At 57.6% G+C, this 26,127-nt stretch overlaps 1 protein-coding gene and 1 long non-coding RNA gene across 6 annotated transcripts; one reads left to right on the forward strand and one right to left on the reverse strand.

The window, feature by feature from the left end:
- Window positions 1–292: 292 nt before the first annotated feature.
- Window positions 293–15,704, reverse strand: RNH1 (ribonuclease/angiogenin inhibitor 1). Of its 5 annotated transcripts, none has more exons than XM_070359772.1 (11): window positions 15,479–15,696; window positions 12,551–12,600; window positions 8,563–8,668; window positions 2,638–2,808; window positions 2,354–2,524; window positions 1,810–1,980; window positions 1,547–1,717; window positions 1,293–1,463; window positions 903–1,073; window positions 598–768; window positions 293–475 (listed from the first exon to the last, which is right to left on the reverse strand). In XM_070359772.1, the coding sequence occupies exons 1-11, from the start codon at window positions 15,679–15,681 to the stop codon at window positions 388–390; spliced, it is 1,644 nt and encodes a 547-aa protein (XP_070215873.1). In that variant the 5' UTR covers window positions 15,682–15,696; the 3' UTR covers window positions 293–387. The 5 variants fall into 5 exon arrangements, with proteins under 5 accessions (XP_070215873.1, XP_070215876.1, XP_070215874.1 ...); XM_070359775.1 differs by lacking the exons at window positions 12,551–12,600; window positions 15,479–15,696 and adding exons at window positions 11,338–11,355; window positions 11,531–11,609; XM_070359773.1 differs by lacking the exon at window positions 12,551–12,600 and having other exon boundaries at window positions 15,479–15,704.
- Window positions 15,705–15,757: 53 nt separating this feature from the next.
- LOC138984699 (uncharacterized) lies at window positions 15,758–22,069 on the forward strand. The gene is made up of 3 exons (XR_011461968.1): window positions 15,758–15,909; window positions 16,539–16,629; window positions 17,164–22,069. It is a non-coding gene; the product is annotated as an uncharacterized lncRNA (long non-coding RNA).
- The last annotated feature ends 4,058 nt before the right edge of the window (window positions 22,070–26,127 follow it).

A 26,127-nucleotide genomic window follows, 5' to 3' on the forward strand; every position in this document is an offset into this window, starting at 1 on the left:
CCCCACGGGCAGCCGGGGGCACTGCTGCTGAGCGAGGCAGGGCCCGCTTCCGGCGCCCCTCAGTGCAGCTGGGACGCTCTTCTCACAAACTGGAGGAAGGCCTGGGTGGGGTGCAGGGGTCCTGCCAGCACCTGGGAGCTCAGGCCAGACCCCTGTGGAGGAGCCTGCCGGGCACACTCCTGGCCCAGACTCCGGACCTCTGACCAGCTTCAAGCCACTGCAGGCGCTCGTGAAAACCTCACTCCCTCTACACCAGCACCTCGTGGGGACAAGTATGGACAAAGACGCCTGCTGCCAAAAAGGAATTTTAATAAAGTGCCTAAGATTCTCCGCCAGAAATGAGCAGACTTGACCTTTTCTCAGTTAACGCCCCGTGGGGGACGGGGCTCAGGAGATGATCCGCAGGCCAGGCTTGCTCTCCTCCACAGCCCGCAGGCGCTCGTCCACTGCCTCGGTCCAGTAGATGTCGTACAGGCTGCAGGGGGAAGCGGGGCGGGGAGGGGGTGAGAGGAGCCGAGCCCCCCACCCCGGCTTCTCACCTCACCTGCCTGCCCCTGCCCACCTACGCCCCGCCACCCCCACCCCACGGCCACTCACACCAGCTGCTCCAGGCTGCAGGCGGGCTGCTCCAGGCTGCCCAGCAGCTGCAGGACGCCGGGGTCGCCCAGGCCGTTGTTGCTCAGGTCCAGCTCCCGCAGGCTGGGGCTGGCCAGCAGGAGTGAGGCCAGGCCGCCACAGCTGCTGTTCGTCAGCTCACAGTCGCCCACCCTGGGCAGAGGGCAGAGCTGCGGTCAGGTGGAGGGCGCGCCCCCAGGTGGCCACCAGATAGTGGGGTGCCAGGGGGTCTAGGTCCTGGCCATCCCCACCGTCAGCCCCGGTGGACATACCCCCCAGCAGCTCACCAGAGCACCCGCAGCACAGTGCCCGGCTGGCCCAGGGCCTGGCACAGCACGTGGACGCCCGCGTCGCCCAGCGGGTTGCTGCTCAGCTGCAGCTCCAAGAGATGCTTGTTCTGGGTCAGCACAGAGCTGAAGTGCTGGCAGCAGGCGGCCGTAAACCCGCAGGACTTCACCCTGAGGGCGGCAGGGGCTGCAGTCACCTCTGCCCAAACTTCTGCGGGACCCTGGGAGGCCCCCAGGGGCCCAAGCCCCGAGTGCGCCTGTCCTCAGGCGGCCATGGTGCCCTCCTGGCCGGTCCTCCAGGGCCCCAGTGCTGTCGCCCCCCCGTATCCCCCAAGTTCATCCCCGAGCGCCCGGGGCCTCCAGCCCCCACACGCCCTGCGGCCCCCTCACCACAGGGACTCCAGCTGGCAGCCGGGCTGCAGCAGGCTCTCGCACAGCAGCTGGGCGCCCTCGTCCCCCAGGCTGTTGCCCGCCAGACTCAGCTCCTTCAGGGCCTCCTTGGCCTGGAGGACGCGGCAGAGGTCTCTGCAGCCGCTGACGGTGAGGTCACACTCCCAGAGCCTGCGGGGTGGGGTCCCCGTCAACACAGAGACCCTGACACGCGCGGGTGCCCGTCTGCCCGCCCCACCCGGGGGCGGACTCACCACAGGGTCCTGAGCTGGGAGCTGGGGCTCAGCAGCCCGGGGCACAGCTCCGCAAGGCCCGCGTCGCCCAGCCGGTTGCTGCCCAGGTCCAGGTCCTTCAGCGAGGCCTGGGAGGCCACGATCCCACACAGGTCTTTGCAGTTGGCCGCCGTGAGGCCGCAGTTCTCCAATCTGGGGGCACGAGAGGCGCCGGGAGCTGGGGAGCCCCCAACCCCATGCCCGCCCGTGCCCCCTGCCCCGCCCCACTCCCGACAGCAGCTTACTTGAGAGTCTCCAGCTGGCAAGCAGACTCCGCCAGGCCCCGGCACAGCGCCTGGACCCCGGCCTCGCCGATGTCATTGTTGCTCACCACGAGCTCCTTCAGGTCCCGCGTGGCCCTGAGCACCGCGGCCAGGGGCTCGCAGCTGGCGGCTGTCAGGCTGCAGTACTCCAGCCTGGGGGCAAGCGGTGGTCAGCCCTGAGCCTGGCCTGGAGGGCACCTGTCCGGTCTCGTTTCCCCCCGCCTCAGTGAAGAGGACAGCAGAGGCTGTCGGGCTCCCAGGTGGGACAGCACAGGGGCCAGGGGCTGTCTCCCTGGTAGAGACCTGGCCCAGCTGGGCCTTTCGGGCTCAGCCTCCTCCAGCCAACACTGACCCCATCTAGGCTCCCCAGGGCCACAGGGCCGCCTCAAAGCTCCCCGCAGGCGATGAGCTGGGAGGGGACCTGCCCAGGGCAGACACTCCGCACAACGCAGGGGATGGGTGAGAACAGGGCTGGGGGTGCCCGGGGTGGTTGAGGCCACGCAGGGCCCCAGGCAGGCACACTCACTGCAGCTTCTCCAGGCGGCACTGGGGGTCCAGGAGCCCCTCACAGAGCAGCCGCAGGCCGGCATCCCCCAGCGGGTTGTCGCTGAGGTGCAGCTCCCGCAGGGTGGGCAGGGAGCGCAGCACGCCCGGCAGGGCTCCGCAGCCAGCCTCCGTCAGGCAGCAGTTTTGGAGGCTGGAGACACGGGCCGTCAGGGGGCCTGAGAGCCACCAACCCCCCCGCCGAAGACAAGCCACCCAGGCTGGGGGAGACTCGGGGCCCAGGGCCAGCCCGCCCAAGCGCCGCACCTGAGCTTCTGGATCTTGCAGGTGGGGCTCTGCAGGCCCTGGAGCACCAGCAGCACGCCGCCGTCGCCGAGCTCGTTGGTGCGCAGGCTGAGCTCCGTCAGGGACGCGTTGGCCTGCAGCGCGGACCCGATGTCCTTGCAGCGCACCTCCGTGAGGCCGCAGTCGTCCAGCCTGCGGGCAGACACACCGTCACTGCACACGGCGGCCGGGGAGCATCCCGCGACAGGGCACCAGGCAGGAAGGCCACGGGCACCAAACCGGAGGCAGGCTGCAAGGGTCAGACACTCACTCTCTCTCAAGCGGCAGAGGAGACAAACTACAAGTGTTAGGTTTTTTTCCTTCTCCACAAATTTACGAAAGGCTTCTTTTAAAACTCTGCGTTGCCATGACAACACCTGGTTCCAGCAGAACTTTTCTCAACCTTGAGCTCACCAAGCATTTTTCTCACGCAAATGCTTTTCTCAAGCTATGTTAATGAACTGTGTATTCACCCTAGACTCGGTCTTCAAGTTGGTTCTGCCTAAGAGCCCACTTGACTAACCAGTATGTTTTACTCATGCAAATGTTCTCTTACACTATGTTAATGACACGATGTCTTTACTTGGAAACCTGCCTTTCCTCAAGACTTCTGTCAATTGTTTCATGGCTCAGGATGACTCACCAGCTGCCAATGTTATCTCAAAATGCATGTTGTGGGTGAGGGGCCTGGTGCCAGTCTCTGAGTTTTGGGACATCTCCTTTCTCTAATTCAGCTCAGTTCAGTCACTCAGTCATGTCCGACTCTTTGCAACCCCATGAACTGCAGCACACGAGGCCTCCCTGTCCATCACCAACTCCCGGAGTTTACCCAAACTCATGTCCACTGAGTTGCTGATGCCATCCAACCATCTCATCCTCTGTCATCCCCTTCTCTTCCCGCCCTCAATCTTTCCCAGCATCAGGGTCTTTTCCAATGAGTCAGTTCTTCACATCAGGTGGCCAAAGTCTTGGAGTTTCAGCTTCAACATCAGTCCTTCCAATGAATATTCAGGAAGGATTTCCTTTAGGGCGGACTGGTTGGATTTCCTTGCTATCCAAGGGACTCTCAAGAGTCTTCTCCAACACCACAGTTCAAAAGCATCAATTCTTCGGTGCTCAGCTTTCTTTATAGTCCAACTATCACATCCATACATGACTACTGGAAAAACCACAGCCTTGACGAGATGGACCTTTGTTGGTAAAGTAATGTCTTTGGTTTTTAATATGTTCTCTAGGTTGGTCATAACTTTCCTTCCAAGGAGTAAGCATCTTTTAATTTCATGGCTGCAGTCACCATCTGCAGTGATTTTGGAGCCCAGAAAAATAAAACCTGCCACTCTTCTCACTGTTTCCCCATCTATTTTTCATGAAGTGATGGGACGGGATGCCATGATCTTAGTTTTCTGAATGTTGAGGTTTAAGCCAACTTTTTCACTCTTTCATCAAGAGGCTCTTCTTCACTTTCTGGCCTAAGGGTGGCGTCATCTGCGTATCTGAAGTTATTGATATTTCTCCCGGCAATCTTGATTCCAGCTTGTGCTTCCTCCAGCCCAGTATTTCTCATGATGTACTCTGCATATAAGTTAAATAAGCAGGGTGACAATATACAGCCTTGACGTACTCCTTTTCATATTTGGAACCAGTCTGTTGTTCCATGTCCAGTTCTAACTGTTGCTTCCTGACCCGCATATAGGTTTCTCAAGAGGCAGGTAAGGTGGTCTGGTATTCCCATCTCTTGAAGAATTTTCCACAGTTTATTGTGATCCCCACAGTCAAAGGCTTTGGCGTAGTCAATAAAGCAGAAGTAGACGTTTTTTCTGGAACTCTCTTGCTTTTTCGATGATCCAGCAGATGTTGGCAATTTGATCTCTGGTTCCTCTGCCTTTTCTAAAACCAGCTTGAACATCTGGAAGTTCACGGTTCACGTATTGCTGAAGCCTGGCTTGGAGAATTTTGAGCATTACTTTACTAGCGTGTGAGATGAGTGCAATTGTGCAGTAGTTTGAGCATTCTTTGGCATTGCTTTTCTTTGGGATTGGAATGAAAACTGACCTTTTCCAGTCCTGTGGCCACTGCTGAGTTTTCCAAATTTGCTGGCATATTGAGTGCAGCACTTTCACAGCATCATCTTTTAGGACTGGAAATAGCTCAACTGGAATTGCATCACCTCCACTAGCTTTGTTAGTGGTGATGCTTCCTAAGGCCCACTTGACTTCACATTCCAGGATGTCTGGCTCTAGGTGAGTGATCACACCATCGTGATTATCTGGGTCATGAAGATCTTTTTTGTATAGTTCTTCTGTGTATTCTTGCCACCTCTTCTTAATATCTTCTGCTTCTGTTAGGTCCATACCATTTCTGTCCTTTATTGAGCCCATCTTTGTATGAAATGTTCCCTTGGTATCTCTAATTTTCTTGAAGAGATCTCTAGTCTTTCCCATTCTGTTGTTTTCCTCTATTTCTTTGCATTGATCGCTGAAGAAGGCTTTCTTATCTCTCCTTACTATTCTTTGGAACTCTGCATTCAAATGGGTATATCTTTCCTTTTCTCCTTTGCTTTTTGCTTCTCTTTTTTTCACAGCTATTTGTAAGCCCTCCTCAGACAGCCATTTTCCTTTTTTGCATTTCTTTTCCATGGGGATGGTCTTGATCCCTGTCTCCCGTACAATGTCACAAACCTCCATCCATAGTTCATCAGGCACTCTATCTATCAGATCTAAATCTATTTCTCGCTTCCACTGTATAATCATAAGGGATTTGATTTAGGTCATACCCGAATGGTCTAATGGTTTTCCCTACTTTCTTCAATTTAAGTCTGAATTTGGCAATAAGGAGTTCATGATCTGAGCCACAGTCAGCTCCTGGTCTTGTTTTTGCTGACTGTATAGAGCTTCTCCATCTTTGGCTGCAAAGAATATAATCAATCTTATTTTGGTGTTGACCATCTGGTGATGTCCATGTACAGAGTCTTCTCTTGTGTTGTTGGAAGAGGGTGTTTGTTATGACCAGTGCATTTTCTTGGCAAAACTCTATTAGTCTTTGCCCTGCCTCATTCCGTATTCCAAGGTCAAATTTGCCTGTTACTCCAGGTGTTTCTTGACTTCCTACTTTTGCATCCCAGCCCCGTATAATGAAAAGGACATCTTTTTTGGGTTTTAGTTCTAGCAGGTCTTATAGGTCTTCATAGACACGTTCAACCTGGGCTTCTTCAGTGTTCCTGGTCGGGGCATAGGCTTGGATTACCGTGATATCGAATGGTTTGCCTTGGAAACGAACAGGGATCATTCTGTCGTTTTTGAGACTGCATCCAAGTCCTGCACTTTGGACTCTTCTGTTGACTGTGATGGCTACCCCATTTCTTATAGGTGATTCTTGCCCACAGTAGTAGATATGATGGTCATCTGAGTTAAATTCACCCCTTCCAGTCCTCCTTAGTTCACTGGAGGCACAGGTGAGCAGTGGGCTGCAGACCTGGGTGTGGCATGAGCCCTCTTGGAGGAGGTTGCCATTGACCCCACCACTGAGCTGCCAGAACTGACACAGGGCTGGGAAATAGACTCCTGGAGGGCATGACCACTCAGTTGTGTCTGACTCTTTGCAACCCCATGGACTTTACAGTCCGTGGAATTCTCCAGGCCAGGATACTGGAGTGGGTAGCCCTTCCCTTCTCCAGGGGATCTTCCCAAGCCAGGGATCGAACCCAGGTCTCCGCATTACAGGTGGATTCTTTACCAGCTGAGCCACAGGGGAAGCCCTTTCTCTAATTAGCAGACTGCTAGTAGCTATATAACATCCAGCTACAGATGGATGCTAGTGCAGGGGGACACTCTTTGTGCCCCCTTCTGATGTCTGTGTCAGAAGCTGTCTCTATCTCCTTTATGCTTTAATAAAACTTTATCACACAAAAGCTCTGAGCGATCAAGCCTCGTCACTGGCCCTGGATTGAATTCCTCTCCTGCGGAGGCCAAGAATCCCAGTGTCTTTCACGGCTCAGCAACAACCTTTCACTTGGGCCAAGAACTGAACAACGCAGGTCACAGCACATCTTACAGTGAAAGAGAAAGAAGTGACCAGATCAGCTCGTGAACCTGTTAAGATAACGACACGTGTAGGGACGTGTGCCCCCACACCTTCCACGGGGCACAGGCAGCAGGTACGGCGCCTGTCCACTTCCAGGAAGAGAAACCAGACCCAGACGGAGCAGCTCGAGGGCACAGGCCCGCTGCAGGTCCCAGGGAGGCCAGCGCGGGACGCGCCAGAGCGCGACCCAGCACCACCGCCAGGCAACCAAGTAAACAATCGAGTGGACCCAGGTGGGAGGGGCGCCAGCTGTCGCCCGGAAAAGACAATCGAGAAACGTGGAAGGAAGGCAGAAACTACACTCCCAGCTGACAAAGTCCTAGTAATGCTGTCTGGCAAGACCCACCAACAGATGCAAAGATGGGTGGGCAAAGCTCTGAGCAGAAGCAAAATGTTAGCAGAGCCTGAAGGTGTCTCACCCTGAGAACCGGCAACACCCCCTCATCAGCAGCCACGGTGACCACCGGGGGTGACCATGTGGCACCCCTGGGACAATATCTCCATGGTACAGCATGCCAGGCAGGACACAATGTCATTCTGTTGTCTTCCCAAAGACGTGTGACTCAACCACGGGAAGGTGTCAGAGGGACTTTCACCAGAGCCCCAGCGAGCAGACCCCACCGTCAGGCAGCCAAGGACAAGGGGGACAGAGAGGCCATCACAGATGGGAGGGGCCGTGGGGGCCTGCACAACGCTCTCGGAAAAGCTGGTGACGTTGAGTCCAGGCCATGTCGGGCGCCTCACCTTGACCAGCGCCCCAGGTGACGGGGCACAGGGGACCCTGCCTCGTTTTGTGACTCTTCCGTAAACCTAAAACTACTTCAAATAAACCCAAAAGGAAAACGTGAAGCAGACAGGCTCTTGTCTCTTGCTTGTGAGCCCTGAGGAGCTTCTGGGTTAGAGGGCTAGTCTGGGCTCAGATTCGACCACAGCCTGGCCAGGGCAGGGGGCAGACTGCCCCCATGAGCGGGCTGCAGCAACTTCGTGCCCAGGGGAAGGGGACGCTCTGACCTGCAGGCCCAGCCAGAATGAGTTTACCTTCAAATGGCTGGAAAAGTACAGAAAGAGTAATACTTCACGCCGCAGAAAACCATGCAAGGTTTATATCAAGCGTCTACAAGTGTAAGGGCTTCCCTGGTGGCTCAGACAGTAAAGAGTCTGCCTGCAATAAGGGAGACCCAAGTTCGATCCCTGGGTCAGGAAGATCCCCTGGAGAAGGGAATGGCAACCCACTCCAGTTTTCTTGCCTGAAAAGCCCATGGACAGAGGATTGGGGTGGGCTACAGTCCATGGGGTCGCGAAGAGTTGGACACGACTGAGCGACTGTCACCTCGACTTTCTCTAAGTGACGTGACCTGGGAGCACAGCTCACCCCGGGAGGGTGGCCCCCCATGACCTGGGAGCACAGCTCACCCCGGGAGGGTGGCCCCCCATGACCTGGGAGCACAGCTCACCCCGGGAGGGTGGCCCCCCATGACCTGGGAGCACAGCTCACCCCGGGAGGGTGGCCCCCCATGACCTGGGAGCACAGCTCACCCCCGGAGGGTGGCCCCCCATGACCTGGGAGCACAGCTCACCCCGGGAGGGTGGCCCCCCATGACCTGGGAGCACAGCTCACCCCGGGAGGGTGGCCCCCCATGACCTGGGAGCACAGCTCACCCCCGGAGGGTGGCCCCCCATGACCTGGGAGCACAGCTCACCCCGGGAGGGTGGCCCCCCATGACCTGGGAGCACAGCTCACCCCCGGAGGGTGGCCCCCCATGACCTGGGAGCACAGCTCACCCCCGGGAGGGTGGCCCCCCAGGTCGGTGGGCACAGCGGTCCTACCTGACCACCTCGTACTGCTGGATCAGAGGCAGCAGCTCCGTCCAGCGGGCGTCGCTCAGCTGCTCACACTGGATGTCCAGCTTCATGGTGTGAAGTGAAGGGTTTCCTGGCAGAGGCAGGGGAAGAAGGAAAACATTTCAGCCAAGCTCTCAAGGTCTGACGGGCCAGAGCCACTGGCGGGGAGCACCCCACAGGGCCCCAGACACCCCAGGAGAGGTTCCTGCCTGCCGTGTTTCCCTGCTTCAGCACCTCTATCCACCTCACCGCCAGGATCAGGAGTGGGAGGGGGCTCCCCGCTGAAGACACCACAGGCCGCAGAGCTCAGGGGTGCCGCGGCGGGAGCAGAGGCAGCTCTCATCCCCCAGCCCCCATTCGTAGCCTCCTGGGCACCGCCTACCCAGGAGGAAGTGGAAACCCGTGCCAGCCACCCAAAGTTCTGCCTCTCCCCTGCCTGAGCGAGGGCGGGTGGAGAGGAGGGGGCCTGTGGGCCAGAAAGCCTGGAGACTCAGCTGGGGGCACAGGGGCTGGAGCCGACCCCCAGGATGCACCTGGGCCCTCCCTGCCCCGAAGCAGCTGCGTGGGGGGCAGGTGCGTGTGGTCACCAGCAGCTCCTCAGGGGCACCAGCTTCAAGGGCCCTGGACAGGACGCAGCAGGTGGGGTGGGGACTCCAGGCCCAGTGGCCCGCACTCGACGGTGCACTCTTGAGTGGCACCCTGGGGTGCCTGCTTACAGATCCCCTCTGGGAGCTTGTAATCGGTGCAGGGCATGTCCTCCGCCCCACTCTGACTCAGCCCGGGGACCTGCCCCCCGAGAAGCCAGCTCACCAAGGAGGCTGAGAGGAGGGAGGCCTCTGGCCAGCAGGTCTGGGATAGGAGAGCACGGGCCCTGAGACCTCAGCAGGGCCACGCAGAGCTGCTGCTGCCTGTGGCCCAGAAGGCGGGGCCCGCAGGAGAGGAGCCCTCAGGGAGCCAGGAGCTGGGGGGCTGCCCAGGTTCAGGGCAGGGAGTGGGTTTCATACAAAGAGCAAGCATTCAGTGAAGACTCGCGCCTGGAAGCCATGCCTTCCCAGGTCTCCGGAGACAGGGTGACCCAGGCCCATGTGAGATTCCTGCTTGCGGGGACCCCAGGTTCCTGAGAACAGTGTCTCACTCGTGTGTGTCTGTGCCTGGCACGGCCCCGGCCTGGCTGAACGGGGGACGCCCCTCCATCTGCAGGCTGATGGAGCCCACAGTGGGCAGAAAGCCAGCCAGGCAAAGGCTCTCATTCCTTTCTTGCTGGGAAAGCTCTAGCGCCGACAATCGGGCAAGAGTCACAGATTCACGCCTGCACGTCCTAGTAGGGAGCCTGCTGAGAAACCGAGGCCAGGGCTCGGGTAACCGGCCACTTCACATGTCCTCATGCGGACAGGCCATCCCTGCAGAGGCCACCCGGCTCACTGCGCAGAGCAAAACCAGACCCACCTCGCCGCCCCCCCCCCGCCCCCAGGCCAGGGTGTGGCCAGCCAAACCCTGACTCAGAGTCCTGTCATCCCAGGAAGGGGGCCAGCAGGCGGTCCCAGGCCCCACGGACCCACACTGCTCCCCACCTGCGCCCTCGCCCTGAAGCTCCCTGGCTCCCAGCCTGACAGGAGGGCACTCGGCTCTCCCTGGTAGGAGGCAGATACCAGCAGCTGAGACGCCCCAGCCCTGACCCGACTTCTGAGTATCCCTCCGTTGACGCCGGGGCTTCATAGCTTCCAATGGACACCATCCCTTTGAAAATCCACGAGAAACTATAAACATCCCCCAAAACGCTGTGTGTACAGCCTCCTCACAAGCCCCGGGTGAGCCTGCCTGATCTGGGCAGGAACAACCACGCGTCCCACCCACGGCCTCCCTGGGAATCAGGACTCCCACCAGCTGGGCTGCTCCGTAGCCGAGTCACGGCCCAGGATCTCAATAACGGCCCCGAATTAACGCTTAAAAGCGCGGCGACTTAAAAGCTGCTGCGCAAGACCGCGCCGGACACACGCCTGCGTCCCTTCCGCCTCGGGTACGGCCCAGCCTCCCCCCCGGCGCAGCGCGGTTACCTCTGCGGGGCGCGGGGGGCGGCAGGGAGCGGCGGCCACCCAGGGCCGCCGCCGCCCTCCACGCCCGCCGGAGGCCCCGCATGTGTCCGGGGGTCTGGGGTGAGCGCAGGGGCGGGCCGGGGCCACCCTAGGGGAGAGGACTCCCGGTCCCCCCGGCCCCCGCCTTTTCTCGGGCCCGGGAGTCAGCAGCCCCGCGGTCAGTGGCCGGAGGACCCCGAAATGCCGCGGCGCCCCGCTCGCCCCCGGACCGCGATCTCACCTCCAGCCGCCGCAGACCTGAGGGCCGAGCCGCGTCTACCGCCAGGCGGGAGTTAGGGTCACGGCCAGGGCGGGGCCCTGGGGGCGGGGCCTGGCGGCGCCGGGGCAGACGTGCCCCGAGGCGGGCGCCGAGCCGCCCTCGCCCACCGGAAACCCCCCGCGACCTCAGCCCTCCCCGCCTGGCCCGGGCTCTTTCTGAGACGCGCGCCGAGCCTGTGCCCCCGAGCTAGGCTGCGCCGCTTTCCGCTGAGCTCCCGGGTAGAACCTGCCGTCCCTGTCTGACTTTCCACTTCGTCGCCCAGCACCGGAGCAGGCCGCCGCGTGGGGAGGAGGCGGGCGCAGGCGCGGGGAGCCGCGACCACCCCACGGAAACGGGCGACGGAGCTTCGTCTGCCTCCTCCCCGCGGCAGGCAGACGTGGCGTTTCCCAGAGCACGGAAATCAGATACCTGAATCACTTCTTTTTGCTGCCAGAAAGGAAAAGATGTTATTTGTCCTGGCTGGTGAAATGCGTGTGTGTGTGTGAAATGCGTGTGTGTGTGTGAAATGCGTGTGTGTGTGAAATGCGTGTGTGTGTGTGTGAGCAGACGCGGTAGGGGGGGGTGTGTGTGTGTAAGCAGGCATGGTAGGAAACGCACGCACACACATAGTAGGGTGTCCCGGGAAAGAGAAACAGGCATGGCTTTCCTGACAGACGAGAAGCCATTTTGACCAAAGCCGTTCCGTGATCTAAGCCTGGGCAGGATACTGGCTCTTGAACAGGTCTTAGGAATTGGTCCTAAGGGAAAAAAGGAACGCAGAAGCAAACACTGCCATCAGGCGAGAGAAGTAGCCACAGCCAAGGTGGTCCACCGGCTGTAGCCTCTCGGTTCTGCTTCACTGGTGACGATGAGCCTGAAGTCTCAGCCGCCAGACCTACTGGACCGAAGGGGTGGAGATGACCTCCTCTGACCCTCCTGACTTCAGTCACACAAGCCTCGGGCTCTGGCGGGAGACAGTGCTTTGGGAAAGGTCACTGTGTTCTTACTTGCTCTGAATAATAATCCTTTCTTCTCCCAATCTTTGGCTTGTTTATATCTTTTGGCTCGAGATCCACCATGAAGCAAACCCAGTTTTTCAGGTAACAAATGTGGAGTTTGGCTTATGTAAACACTATACACCCCTCCATTTCTGTGTATCAATCAAGAGGAATATTCACACATGAGCCAAGGAGACATGTTCAAAATGTCTACAGCATTTTGCAACTGTCCAAACCTGGAAACAATCTAAATGTCTATCAGAAAAACGTTAAAAGCATCATAACACATCTGTTTCACTCCCCTCTAGGCCTAACCATAACGAGTGTCATGACTTGACCCACCCTCGTGATTGCACAGCAGCCTACAGCAAAGATCGTTGGAAAGCTTCAGGGGGGTGTGTTTATTACTCACATGTGTTGGAATGCATATGGCGTGCCTGGGGCGACACAGTAAGGTGGGCACACACGGGGGCGGGGGGCACACACGGGGGCGGGGGCACACACGGGGGCGGGGACACACGGGGGCGGAGGGACACACGGGGGCGGGGGGCACACACGGGGGCGGGGGGGAGCAGGCGGACGGGGCCCTGCTTTTATCCGGGTCGAGTATGGCAGCCAAGGGAATGGAAAACCTAAGCACTCACCATCCTCCAGGAGAAAACGGCCTGACACCTGTGCTGCGCTCCTCCTGCTCCTGTACACACAATACCATTTTACAAGTAAAAACGAGAGATAAGGAACAGTGGGCAGAATAACAGCCCCCAGAGATGGTCATGCCCTAATCCCCAAAGCTGCGAGTTATCTTAGACGACAAGGGGGTCTCTGCAGATGCGACCAAGTTAAGAACCCTGAGGTGGGGAGACTGTCCTGGCCTACTTGGACAGGCCAGGTAGTCATAAAGATCCATGGAGGAGAAGCAGAGAAGCCAAAATCAGAGAGGAGCCGGGTAGTCATAAAGATCCATGAAGGAGAAGCAGAGAAGCCAAAATCAGAGAGGAGCCGGGTAGTCATAAAGATCCATAAAGAGAAGCAGAGAAGCCAAAGTCAGAGAGCAAGAGTGACAGTGGAAGCGGAGCTGCAGCCGCTGCCTCGAGGGTGCATCGAGGCTCGCTCTCTCTCTCTCTCTCTCTCTCTCTCGGCGCTGGAAAAGGCCAAGCACGAAGTTCTCCCCTGGACCTTCTGGAGAGAGTCCGCCTGTGGATACCTTGATTGTAACCCCCTAAGGCCCATTTCAGACTTCTGACCAAGGCAAGAAGGCAGATGCCCCCTTCCGCCCCCAGGGTAAAGCAATTGGAGATTCATTCCCTTTCTGCTATCTGCTACGTCACTTCAGTCGTGTCCGACTCTCTGCGACCCCACAGACGGCAGCCCACCAGGCTTCCCTGTCCCTGGGATTCTCCAGGCAAGAACACTGGAGTGGGTTGCCATTGCCTTCTCCAATGCATGAAAGTGAAAAGTGAAAGTGAAGTCGCTCAGTCGTGTCCGACTCTAGCGACCCCGTGGACTGCAGCCTACCAGGCTCCTCCGTCCATGGGATTTTCTAGGCAAGAGTACTGGAGTGGGGTGCCATTGCCTTCTGGGAGGAGGCTGGGCCCTGCCTAAACCACATATTTCTCATTCTTGAAGCCGAGAGACCTCCCCTAACACAAACAGAAAGGCTCCTTGGAGGTCAAAGGGGAATGATGCTAAGCTACTCAAGGGCTCTGTGGTAGACTCTATCTTGGCTAAAAGTTTCATGGGCACACGTGGGAGGGTCTGTGACATACCAAACATGAGTATGGCAAGGCTGCATATTGTCACCCTGTTAATTTAACTTATATGCAGAGTACACCATGTGAAATGCCAGGCTGGAGGAAGCACAAGCTGAAATCAAGATTGCTGGGAGAAATATCAACAACCTCAGATATGGAGATGATACAGCTCTAATGGCAGAAAGTGAAGAGAAACCAACGAGCCTCTTGCTGCTGGTCAAAGAGGAGAGTAAAAAAGCTGGCTTAAAACTCAACTTTCAAAAAACTAAGATCATGGCATCCAGTCCCATCACTTCATGGCAAATAGAGGGGAAAAGTGGAAACAGTGACATATTTTCTTTCCTTGGGCTCCCAAATTACTGCGGACGAAGACTGCAGCCACGAAATTAAAGGACACTTGCTCCTTGGAAGGAAAGCTATGACAAACCTAGACGGTGTAGTAAAAGCAGAGACGTCACTTTGCGGACAAAGGTCTGTACAGTAAAAGCTGTGGTTTTTCCAGTAGTCACGTACAGATGTGAGAGTTGGACCATAAAGAAGGCCGAGAACTGAAGAACTGATGCTTTTGAACTGTGGTGTTGAAGAAGACGCTTGAGAGTCCCCTGGACTGCAAGGAGATCAAACCAATCTATAGTAAAGGATATCAACCCTGAATAGTCATTGGGAGGGCTGTGCTGAAGCTGAAGCTCCAATACTTGATGATGCAAAGAGCAAACTCATTGCAAAGACCCTGATGCTGAGGAAGATTAAGGGCGGGAGGAGAAGGGGATGACAGAGGATGAGATGGTTGGATAGCATCACTGACTCAAGTGACATGAGTTTGAGCAAACTCTGGGAGATAGTGAAGGACAGCAAAGACTGGTGTGTTGCGGCCCACGGGGTCACAAAGGGACAGGCACGACTTAGGAACTGAACAACAAAGAATAGGTATGTGTACACGAACAGACACAAGTATGTGAACAGACACGTAAGCAACCTGACGTCACGGCCCGTGTGTGTCACTGAAGCAGGAAAGGAACAGGCTGAGCTGACTCCATCTTGAAAAAGAAGGAAACGCCATCTTGCACTTTCAGTGAACTTTGGACTATGTGCCTGGTAGCCATGGGGATAACATGCCTACGGCGGAACTGTACTCCCAGACTGATAAACACAAGATTCCATACCAAGATTTCCCGTCGCCAAAAAGAATGCAATACTCCCCTACGTAGTCAATCAGCTCTGTAATCTTTATGGCCCCCATCAGTGTAGGCTGCAATGTATAACCAGCTGCCCCTTCTGATTATGACTCATGGCTGTAACCTGATTGTATCTCCCTTTAACACTTTCCAGGCTAGGGTTAAGGAATTTGGAGCTGTGGGCTTGAGCAGTACACTTAAGATATATAAGGTTTTCACAAAAGTTGGTCGGAGTCCCTGGCTAAAGAGGAGACTCCACCTCCGACCGCTGGTGTACTAAACTGCACTCCACTCTCCACGCTGTCCTTCTGAGAGTTTGTTTCCGGAGCGTTTAACTGTAACAACAGTTCAGACGTATTCAATGTCCGCAAGCAATCTCCACAGGCTGACACTGACTGTTTTCAGCTAGCCCTCGTCACAACCCGAGTCCTCAGCCACCGAGGCGCTGTCCCACTTACGTCATTCTCTTCACCACGGGAGCTGCCCGCCCACCCCCCCGGGCCTCGGGCAACAGCTGCAGGAGGCCGGGTGGCTATCCCAAGGCCCATCCCAAGGCCGGGCGCCATCCGGGCGAGTGCGTTCTGCCAGGGCTGTCTGTCCTTCCCAGGGGTCGGTTCTGTGGGGAATAAGGTCGGGGTTACTCAACTTGAGAAGGAAAGTCTGACTGGCAAGCCCTCGGTCGTGTAACTTGCAGGACCCCAAAGAGCGGATCCCACGACCACGCGAGACAAGCAAGCCAAGAGGCAATGCGCAGACGCATACTCTGCGCCGCGCGTCGGGGCTCCCAGCGTGCCCCGGGAGGAGGGCCCGCAGGGAGCGCGCACGCGCGGAGGAGCGCACGGGCGCCATGACGTCATCGGAGCGCGCCGGCGTTCGCTCCTCCCTCGGGGGGTCCGCCTCACTGGCCCCGCCCCGAGAGGCCCCGCCCCCTAGGCCCGCGGCTGCGGGGGGCGGAGGGCGGGGGGGCCCTACCCAGCGAACCCCTCGCCCCTTCTCGCAAGCGCGCGTCTCCCCGGGCTGCGTAAGCTCAGTGGCGCCCGGCGCGCGTGCACACACAGGAAGACCAAAGCGGCGTCGGTAAGAACTGACTTCGGGCCGGTCAGTCGTCTCTTTGGCCCATCTGCTGATAGACTGCGGGAGTGACTGACTTAGACACGACGACGGACTGTCTCCAGCCTGCAGACCCGGAGGAACACGGCCTACTTCCGACCGAGGGGCTACCTTGGGGCCCGCGCTGGGGCGGGGCGCAGAGTGGGGGCGGGGCCTCGCGTCCGCTGGCCCAGGTGGGGGGCGGGGCCTTGGGCGGGCCTCAGGCTGTGTCGGGGGCGGTACCTGAGGGGCGGGGTGAGTGTAGCCACGCCCCCGTGGGCTGGACCTGATCGTCAGACCAGCAGGGCGGTGGTGGGTGGGCTTCTCAGGTCCGACCGGGTGAGGATGAAGCCTCGCTGGGCCCGGGCCGTCAGCGGGTCAGTTCTCTGACTTAGAGCAAAGTCTGGATCTCAGGATTCTAAGAGCACTGACAACTGGAGCTGGAGAGTAAGACATAGAGACAGTGGTTTTGAAAGAAAGAGGCAATTTTGTAAATTAAAAAAAAATCTGTAATCTATGGGTGTAATCTATTCATCTAACATAGGCAATGAATGGTAATAATTCAGTGTCTCACCTAAATGTATTCCTTGACTCCTGCGTGCCTAACTGTGTTGTAGGTGCTGAGGATTCAACATTGAGCAGAGCAGACAGAAATTCCTGCTGGAGGGGACGGCCAGGCTCAGAAGGGTGACCTGCAGACTGGAGCTGGTGAGGAGCGTGGCCAGTTGTCTGCAGACTGAATGAAAGAAGTGGTCCAGCTGAAGGAGATAAAATTGAGAGCTGAGTAAAACTCCTGAGGAGGGAAAGGAAGGTCTACAAGGACCTTCCCCCGCATTCCTCACCTGTGCTTGTCGATTTTGAGATACCCCACAACGCTGAGTACAGCAGGTTACCACCATACGTGCAGTGGACCCCTCCCAGAGTGTGCTGGCCACAGTGGGGGCCTGTGGAATTCACTGGGAATTATGTCATTGTCATTATTTTTTGACTTACCTGATTCACCTGGTTGAGTCCTTATCTTTCTTTCTTTCTTGACCATGTGGCTTGTGGGATCTTAGTTCCCTGACCTGGGATTGAAACCAGGCCCTCTTCAGTCCTAGCATTTTGAACTTCTAAATGGGGTCACTTTTTTTTCCCTCCCTGGAGAGCACCTTCTGGTATTTCATTTGGTGTGGGCTTCCTGGTGATGGATTCTGCCAGTTTTTGTTTCTCTGAAGACTTCTTTTGTTCTTTATTTTTCAGGGACGCTCTCACTGGGTGTGGAAGTATAGGCTGGCGTTTGTTTCTGCTGGCATTCTGAGTGGAGCAGGCAACGGCACCCCACTCCAGTACTCTTGCCTGGGAAAGCCCATGGATGGAGGAGCCTGGTAGGCTACAGTCCATGACGTCTCGAAGAGCCGGACACGACTGACGTGACTTAGCAGCAGCAGCAGCGTTCTGCGGATGTTACTCCACTGCCTTCCGTTTCCATGCTTTCTGTCTTTCTCACTGTCACTCCTTTGAAGGTGGTGCGCCTTCCTGGGTGCTTCAAGCTCTCTTCTCTATCCTCAGTCGTCAGGCTCACTGCACTGGGCCTGGGTGTGTTTTCCCTGTGTTTACCCTTCTCGGTGCTCGCTGTGCGTCTAGCATCTGAAGCTTGACATCTCTCGTCAGTTGGGGAAAGTCTCAGCCCTTATTTCTCACGTATTTTGGACGCTTCACTCTCTTTCTGCTCTTCATCTAGACCTCAGTTAAAGATATTCTTGACCTTTCCCCGGACCCCAGGGTCTGCTTTGCTTTGTCTTAGCTTGTGTGCCCCTCACTCTCTGCCTCAGCCTGCGTGGGCTCCTCCGACCTGCCCTCTCTTTACCTGTAGGTGTGCGTCACAGCTGTCCGCTGAGCTGAGTTTAGTTGTTCCGTGTATGTCCTTAGAATTTCCACTGGTTTGTTTTTGTCTCCAGGTCTCCTCCAGCCCAGATTTGTTCATCTTGTCCTTCTCTCCTTGAGTGTATTTAGTGTGTTTCTTTTAAAGTCCTTGTCAAATAGCTCCGCTGTCTTCATCTCTGTTGGATTTGTTCATCTTGTCTTTCTCTCCTTGAGTGCATTTAGTGTGTTTCTTTAAAGTCCTTGTCAAATAGCTCCGCTGTCTTCATCTCTGTTGGATTTGTTCATCTTGTCCTTCTCTCCTTGAGTGCATTTAGTGTGTTTCTTTAAAGTCCTTGTCAAATAGCTCCGCTGTCTTCATCTCTGTTGGGTCAGTTTTTCTCACCTGTCCCTGTGAGTGCATCTTATTTCCTGATATACCTCTTTACTTTTGATTGAGTGTTGCACACTTTTATAGTTAAGAACTTGGTGGTCCAGTGGTTAAGAATCCACTTTCCAATGCCGGGAATATGGGTCCCATCCCTGGTCCAGGAACTAAGATTCCACATGCCACAGAGCAACTAAGCCCTCGTGCTGCACCTGCTGAGCCCGTGTGCCCTAGAACCTGTGTGCCAAGAGAAGCCCCTGCGTGCAGCTGGAGGAAGCTCACGTGCTGCGTGAGGACCCAGCGCGGCCGAGACCACGGAAGTGCAGTTGGCCTGCAAGGCCATGTTAGCTTCCGGTGCAGCACAGCACTTCCGTTAAACACACGAGGGGAGGAGTTTAAGACAAATAAACGGAGAGTCATACATGTTCATTCACAGAAAGACTCGATGAAGTGAAGATCTCAGTTCTCCTTAAGTTGATTTACAAATTAATTAGAATTCCAGTGAAAATCCCAGCAAGACTTTTTGTAGATAGAGACATGCTGCTTCTAAAACTTACACAAGGAGATGCAAAGAACAAGAATAATTTAAACAGTTTTGAAAAAGAAGAATAAAGTGTGAGAATCACATTACCCAACTTAAAATTCAGGGTGGGTTTCCTTTAGAATTGACTGCTTTCATCGCCCTGCAGTCAGACTTCGCATGAGACGCAAACTCCATCAAAGCAAATATATGTGTCCTGATGTTAGTGGTGCTGTCTGGAGGAATGGTTGTTTGGAAAGCAGTCTGGCAAAGCTGAAATGATATGTGACCTTTGACCTAGAACTTTCTCTCCCGGGAATCAGGCCATCCCACAGAAAGGAGGACACAGGGAGACTGTTTTAGCTTTGCCTGTGGTGGCAGAAACATGGGGTCATGCGGAGACTGTGCTGGACTCCCACTAGCATGGCCCCAGCCATGTGTGAGGCTGACCCCAAGCTCCAGGCCCTGGGAGCACAGCAGAGAGGGCTCCAGGTGGGGAGAGGGGTGAAGAAGGAGGAGGGGGCAGAGCCATGTGGAGTGAAGAGCCAGGTGTGGACCAGCGACAGCCCGTGTGTGCATAGGCCGAGCACGGCAGTTCACGGGATGCCACGCAGATGCAGGACGTGTGTCAGCAGAGGTGAGACGCTGCTTCACGGGCCTGCTTGGGGTCCTGCTGGGCACAGGTGGGAGAAGTCACGGTGTGGAGCTCCACAATGTGAATTCATAAAATGGAAGGGAAAAGGTGGGTTTTGTTGCTGTTGTTTGCTTTTTTTTTTTAAGCTGCACTGCATGTGGCTTGTGAGATCTTAGTTCCCCAAGCAGGGATCGAACCCGGGCCACTGGCAATGGGTGCCAAGTCCTAACCACTGGGTTGCCAGGAGATTCCTAAGGTTGTGGCCTCAGCAAGATCACACCTAAAACGTATCCACAAATGCACACCTGTGGGTGGACACTTGTAATGGAATTAATGGAGACCGTGAGATCTGGGCTGCTGCAGGTGCTGGCCAGGGGTGCCCAGGGTCTCACTGGAGCAGGGGACACTGTGGCCCCTGGCTGTTAGGATGATGCGGGCAGGAGGGGTGATGGGGAACCTGGAGACCAGCCTGGTCCTCCTGACTGGTCAGCCCTCAGATGTGGTGCCCTCCAGTGTCGGTCAGGAGGGTTCTGCTCCAACCACAAGGGTCTTCGTTCTGCTCAGGGGCCCTGAAGGACTTTAAGAGAAGGGTCTTTAGTATAAAACCTTTATTTCCACAGTTAGTGTGTCTGGACACATATTAGTAGGTGGTTCCTAAAGGAAATCAATCCTGAATACACACTGGAAGGGCTGATGTTGAAGCTGAAGCTGCAATACTTTCCCCACCTGATGTGAAGAACTGCCTCATTGGAAAAGACCCTGAGGCTGGGAAAGATGGAGGGCAGGAGGAGAAGGGGACGACAGAGGATGAGATGGTTGGATGGCATCACAACTCAATGGACATGAATCTGAGCAAATTCCAGGAGATAGTGGAGGACAGGGAAGCCTGGCGTGCTGCAGTCCGTGGGGTTGCAAAGAGTCGGACACGACTGAGCAGCCGAACAACTAACGAAGGCAGAGGACTGAGGGGCACCTAGGGTCGTGGTTCCTGGGCACCCACAGGAGGGTGCCACGCAGCTGAATGTCCACGAGAGGCAGTACGGGACGCCTTGTGGATGGGCGCGGGGTTGGCCACCGGCACGAGGGGCAGCCTGGAGGCCGCCTGGTGACTGAGTCTCAGGAGCCGGTGGAGCCGGGAGAGGAGCCCCTTTGTCCCCAGCGCCGTCCCCCAGCAGCAGGCAGACGCTCTGTCCAGGACGGGCTGCTGGGGACCGGCTCTGCTCCCAGACCTCGGGCCGGGGGCCGAGCGGAGGCAGCTCTTGTGCCGCAATACGGGACCTGCCAGCCCCCGTTTCCCCAAAGGCCTGTGTTCAAAGACACCGCTTTCCTCAAGGAGGCTATAGATAGAAAGCTTATCTGCAGCTCCTAGCTCAGCCTGACCCATTTCTGCCTCAGAACTGCTGGCGTCAGTGTCGGGTCTCTGCTGGGCCCTGTAGATGCGGAGCTTGGGAGGAGACACTTTTCCTCCTGTTCTGCAGTTTGAGGAAATGACCAGCACTGAGGGACAAGGAGTCCGTGTGCCCAGGATTCCCTCCGAAGCAGGACACTCGGCAGCTCTTTGCCAGACTCGGCTTACAGCGGTCCGGGGTGCAGTCTTGTATCCCTCAGGTTGCATTAGCGCTTGTCGCCATGATTCTGTCATCGGGGGACTTAGAAGCAGGTGGGAGAAAAGTTGTGAGGAGGAAAGATGCACGGCCGGAAGGCGTGTCACATGCAGGCAGGTGACTCTTGACACGGGAGGGCCCACGACCTGGGCCTGTGAGGACACGGCCCCATGCCAGGGGCGGCTGTGAGCATCTGGTCCTCGCAGCAGAGAAATCGCACACACGGTGCAAGGTAGGGGACTGGCCTTGGCAGGCCACCCGGTTCTCCGGAGAGAATCCCTAATGGGTCATGGCCATCACCCCCTTGCTGCCAACAGGTCAGTGGAGGGGCGGGACCACCCCTGCGCCTCGTCCCCACGCAGGGCTGTTGGGAAGGGGGCTGCCGTGACTTGTGTTTTCATTTCTCTGGGGTGCTCGTCCAGGTGTGCGATCGCAGGGTCCTGTCCTGTCGGTGAGGAGCCGCCAGGGCGCCGGGAGGGAGGGGCCGGTGCCTGAGGCGAGGCCCCGAGCTCTCAGCCGCTGCAGCATGTCTCTTTTGGCCCTGAGCTGCCCTCACTCTCGGCAGGTGGCGTGGGGCGTCTTCTCTCTAGCTTCCTCGCCCGCTGTGCCAACCACAGTCAGCAGAGACCAACAGTGAGGACAGGCTGCCCAGCGGCGGTGAGGAGCTCAGCCGGGTCTGGGGAGCAGCTTATGCTTCAGCCTGCTGGCCACTCCATCTCTCCACTCAGTGAAGAGACTGCAGCCTCCATCCCCTGGCTCCTAGGGGGCTGTCCCTGCCCTGGGGTCCCTGAGCTTCCTGCTCGCTGGTAGACACGCTCATGGGCTCCAGGCCTTTGGAAGGACCAGCTCCCAGGCCTCCTGTGACCTCCTTCGTCCTCCTCTCTCACTCAGAGGCTCTGCCCCATTCTGCCACCAGCCTCCTGTCGCCCCAGCCGCCCACCATTTCCAGGGTCTCCAGTGACTCTTTTAAATCACAGGAAGGCTCGCATTTCTGCTGAAACACGTGGTTGCCACCTCCTGCGCCTGTTAGCGTCACCATGTTGAAGTACTTCTAATCTCTTTATGATGTCTTCTTAGAACCATGAACTATTAGAGCTGTTTCCAAATGTATGAGGTTGCTTTTTGTTTGTTTGTTAACGATCAACAAGAACTTAGTGAGGCCCCGTGTACGAGTCAGTGCTTTCTGGGCTCCGGACACACCAAGCAGAGCCCTCCCCGGGCACTGTGCATTTTTGCTACACGTGTATTTTTGAAATGTCCTGAAGTTTTTGTTGTTTTTTTCCTCAGACATCAGATCACACAGACACACACACATTTTCATAACCCTTTCTTACAATCACAGGCCCATGAAGCATGTGCCTCGCAACCAAACAGGTTTGTTTCACAGCTCGGCAGGACCAGCTCCTCCAGGAAGCCCTCAGGGTTTCTTCAGACCATACACAGGGCTGGATGAGGGTGCCACCCACCCCTGCCCCTTATCAGGGAAGGATTCGTGGGGGCAGTGCCCCCCTCTGCCCAGTCCATCTGCTTCCTAGGATGGGTGGGCCGGGGGCTGAGACACCTGGGAGAACCACCTCCTGAGCCTTCCCTGCCTGAAGCTGGGAGAGCAGCGGGTATCTGCACAGAGCCCTTCACCCCCAGCCCTGGCAGGGCTCCACGGGCTTCCCCTAGGAGGAGCTGCTGCCCCTTGGTCCCTGGCTGGCCTGGCCAGCAAGCCACAGGCCTCTCCTGGCTTCCGAGGGCTCGAGCCGAGCCTGGAGCCCGGCAGGGGTTTTTGCTGCAGGTCCGAGTGGCCGGCCTCTGTGCCCATGTGCAGGATGATGCAGGGTGCAGCTGCGTCCAGGTGCCCCCTGGGTCAAGGCTGCCCCTGGGCCCCCGAAGCACCAGCATTCACGGATCCGGCCGAATCACGGGCCCTGACTCCACCCCACCTCGGACCTCCTGCCGCCAGGGACAGACGCCCGTCCACACTCCTCACACATGCCCGGCCCCTGCAGCCCCTGAGGGGTCAGGCCATGATGGGCTTCTGGCTCCCGACTTAGTGGCAGAAACTGTTCCTCATGAAACCTCGGGCAGCACTTCCTGAGTTCTGCCCTCCCCCTCGTGTGCGGTCAGTCCTGGGGCCCTTGCACATACGCTCAAGAGGCACGGGCAGCCCCTGGTTCCACGCATCCCCTCGGTCAAGCCCGTCAGCCATGCGTCGAGGCTTCTGTGAACTGGTTCATTTCCATAGGACACGTTGGTTATGACACGCGGGACAGCAGGGCGCCTTGTCCTTCTGTTTCCGTGGGTTTGCGTTTGTTGAGGTTGTGAGAGGAACACAGTTGGGTCACCTCCCTTCCTGGGGCCCCATCTCCATGTGGCGTGTCCCCAGCGTCCCGGCCAGCATGCCCTCCCCCACCCCTACTGTGTGCGTGTTGATCAAAACTGCTCTTATTTTTTTGTTTAATTTCTCCGTCAATCTTTATTTTCTTAACTGAAAAGTTTTAATTTATTTGGTCTTCGCTGCTGCACGCAGGCTCTCCAGCAGCAGTGAGCGGCTTCGCTGGCTGCACAGCCTCTCATCGCCGCAGGTCTGCTTGCGGAGCCCGGCTCCGGGGCCAGCGAGCTCCGCGGTTGTGACGCGCGGCCTAACTGCCCCGCAGCTCACCTCGTGGACTTCAGGAAACCGGGAATCAGGACCATGTTCCCAAGTGTTTGCCGGTGCCCAGTGTGGAGAAAACTGGAGCCGGGAGTGGGGGCAGGCCGGTAAGGCGGGCTGCCTTCCTGCATCTGGCGAGGAGGCTCGGACACCCGGGGAGATGCGGTGGATGGGGCGGCCCTGTGGCCAGGGTGTGCCAGGCCAGGGCGGCTGCTGTGCTGGGGCTGGGCTGAGGCTCATGGACAGAAGCAGGAGGCAGGCGGGGCCCAGCTGAGCAGGATGCTGCCTGTGGGTGAGGCCCTGAGTGTCGCTGCCCAGCCGGTTCCTGTGGGTCAGGGGCCGTGCAGAGCGAGGCTGTGGATGCAGGGCTGGCTGAGCTCACAGTCAACCCCTGTGCTCTCCCGCTCCCCTTCCAGCGGGGCCCCACCTGACACCCAACCTGGGGGCAGAAGTGACAGCAAGCGCTGAGCTCACTCCCCAGGCCCCCTGCCCCAGTCCTGGCCCTGGGCCTGGTCAGCAGCCCCGGGCACAGAGGGTCCACTCTGGCCCTCCTGGCTCAGGCCCTTCCCACTGGGAGGGCCCCGCCTCTGAGCCCCGCCCATGAGGACAGAGAGAAGGAGTGAGCGGCAGGAAGGCCTGCTGACACCTGCCCTTCTGGGGCAGTCCTGGAGCCCGCGCCACCCTCTGTACCCCCAGCGCCCCCTGGGCGGAAGGTGCACAGAAACTGGGGAGCACCCACGTGGCACCAGAATAGTTGGGGAAACCCTGCACAAGTGTTGGAGGGAGTAGCCACAGCAGCTGCAAGTCACAGATAAAGCTTACTCTAACGCTACTGTAACTAAGAAAAGTGTTTCTAAATCACAAAAACCCTCCATGCTGCTTACAACAGATTCAACCACACGAAAATCAAGTATTTGCTTGGGGAGGAAAACCCAAATCAAACTTAGAAGAAGATATGGAACTGTGGGAAAATATTTCCAGTTCTAATGTCCTTAATGGGTGAGGAGTTCCTACGGATCAATTTCTTAGAGGGCAAAAGGATGGGAAATGACACGAACAGGTAGTTCACAATAAAAAGGGGGCTGATAGAATACGCTTGTTCATCTCACTAAGAGACGCGCAGATTGAGCAGAGCAGAGTCACCGTGCACTTCTCACCACAAGGGAAGGTCTGCGGGTCAAGGAACCATGGAGGGTTCTGGCCGGGGGTCTCTGGGTACCACAAACACGCTGCTGAAGCTCAGAGCACAGAGGAGGCAGACCGCATCCTCCGAGGCGGGAGGAGTAAGTGCTTGGAGCCCCTGTGCCCCCATATGCATCGTCACACCAGAACAGGGGTGCCTGTCACTAAGGAGCCCTAGCGATCATGACGGACCCACTGAATGCACATGACACAGCCTTTAACAAAGACAGCCTGGGAGGGTATGAGGAAGATTTTGGAGACCGCTAAGTGGAAAGGGCACCCAGTGATGCTGTGAGACGCAGTGGCCATACTCGGTAACCGTGGTGCACCACCTCCGTTCCAGGGGGAGAATGCCTGGGCTCGGGAGGGGGCCAGGGGCGGTGGGAGAGCACGGCCCTCCCAGCTGAGACCACAGGGCGTCACGGTCTCCCCCACAGGCAAGACACCTGCGAGGCAAAAGGCTTAGAACGACCCTGACCTCTGACCTGGGGCCCCACTGTGGGCTGGAGTGGCAGCGACCCCACAGCTCCGCCCACTGCTGGCACCCCTCTGCTTCATGTCCGTAGGCAGCTGGAAGCCCCCAAGGGTCTCTGATCCTCACCTGACCTCCCTGCTCAAACCCACCCGACCCGACCCTGGTCCATCATTACAGACAAGGCGCAGCTCCAGCAGCTCGAGGTCAGAAAGGTGAGGACCATCGCCGCCCTCGAGCCTTGCGGCCACGCTGGGGCAGAGGCCACGGGAGGCAACTTCACTCCCCTAGGCTGCAGCCGAGCCAACACTGACCCCCAGCGCCAACCACGGGCCAGGCGCATCCGGCCCCCTCAGCAGTCCATGGGGGGAGGGCTGCTGCCAGAGGTGCCCATGTCCTTGAAAGGAGCCCAAGGTCAGAGATTAGACTCCTGGCCCAGAGGAGGCAGGAGAGAGGATGCTGGAGGGAGAGGAGGCAGGCGGGCAGTTGGAGCCGGAGGGGGGTGGGTACCGCAGGAAGAGGGGTGCGGGGTCATGCGGGGTGACGGAGTAGGGGGCGGCAGGAAGTAGGAGCGCTGGGGGGAGGAGGGAGTGGGGAGGACGGAGTGAGCCTGAGGAGGATGGACGGTGCTCTGGATCAGGAAATGGGGAGAAGGCAGGAGAAAGGGAGGGGGTGAGGGGCTGGCGGGGGCAGTGTCGCAGCTGCGGGAGGAAGAAGGATGGGGGAAGGGGTGAAGGGCAAAGGGCGGAGGAATTGGGAGGTGGAGGCCTGCGGCAAGCAGAGCTTCAGCCGCTCCGGGGCCCCGCGCTCGTGTCCGGGACCCTCCCGTGTCTCTCCTCCTGCCCCAGGTCAGGGGCACAGGCCGCACGAGTATGTCTGCCCTGGGGGCCGAGGTGGGGATGCAGGGCCTCAGCCCTCAACCC

Source organism: Bos mutus, chromosome 22 (assembly GCF_027580195.1).
Source record: "Bos mutus isolate GX-2022 chromosome 22, NWIPB_WYAK_1.1, whole genome shotgun sequence".
NCBI lineage: Eukaryota > Metazoa > Chordata > Mammalia > Artiodactyla > Bovidae > Bos > Bos mutus.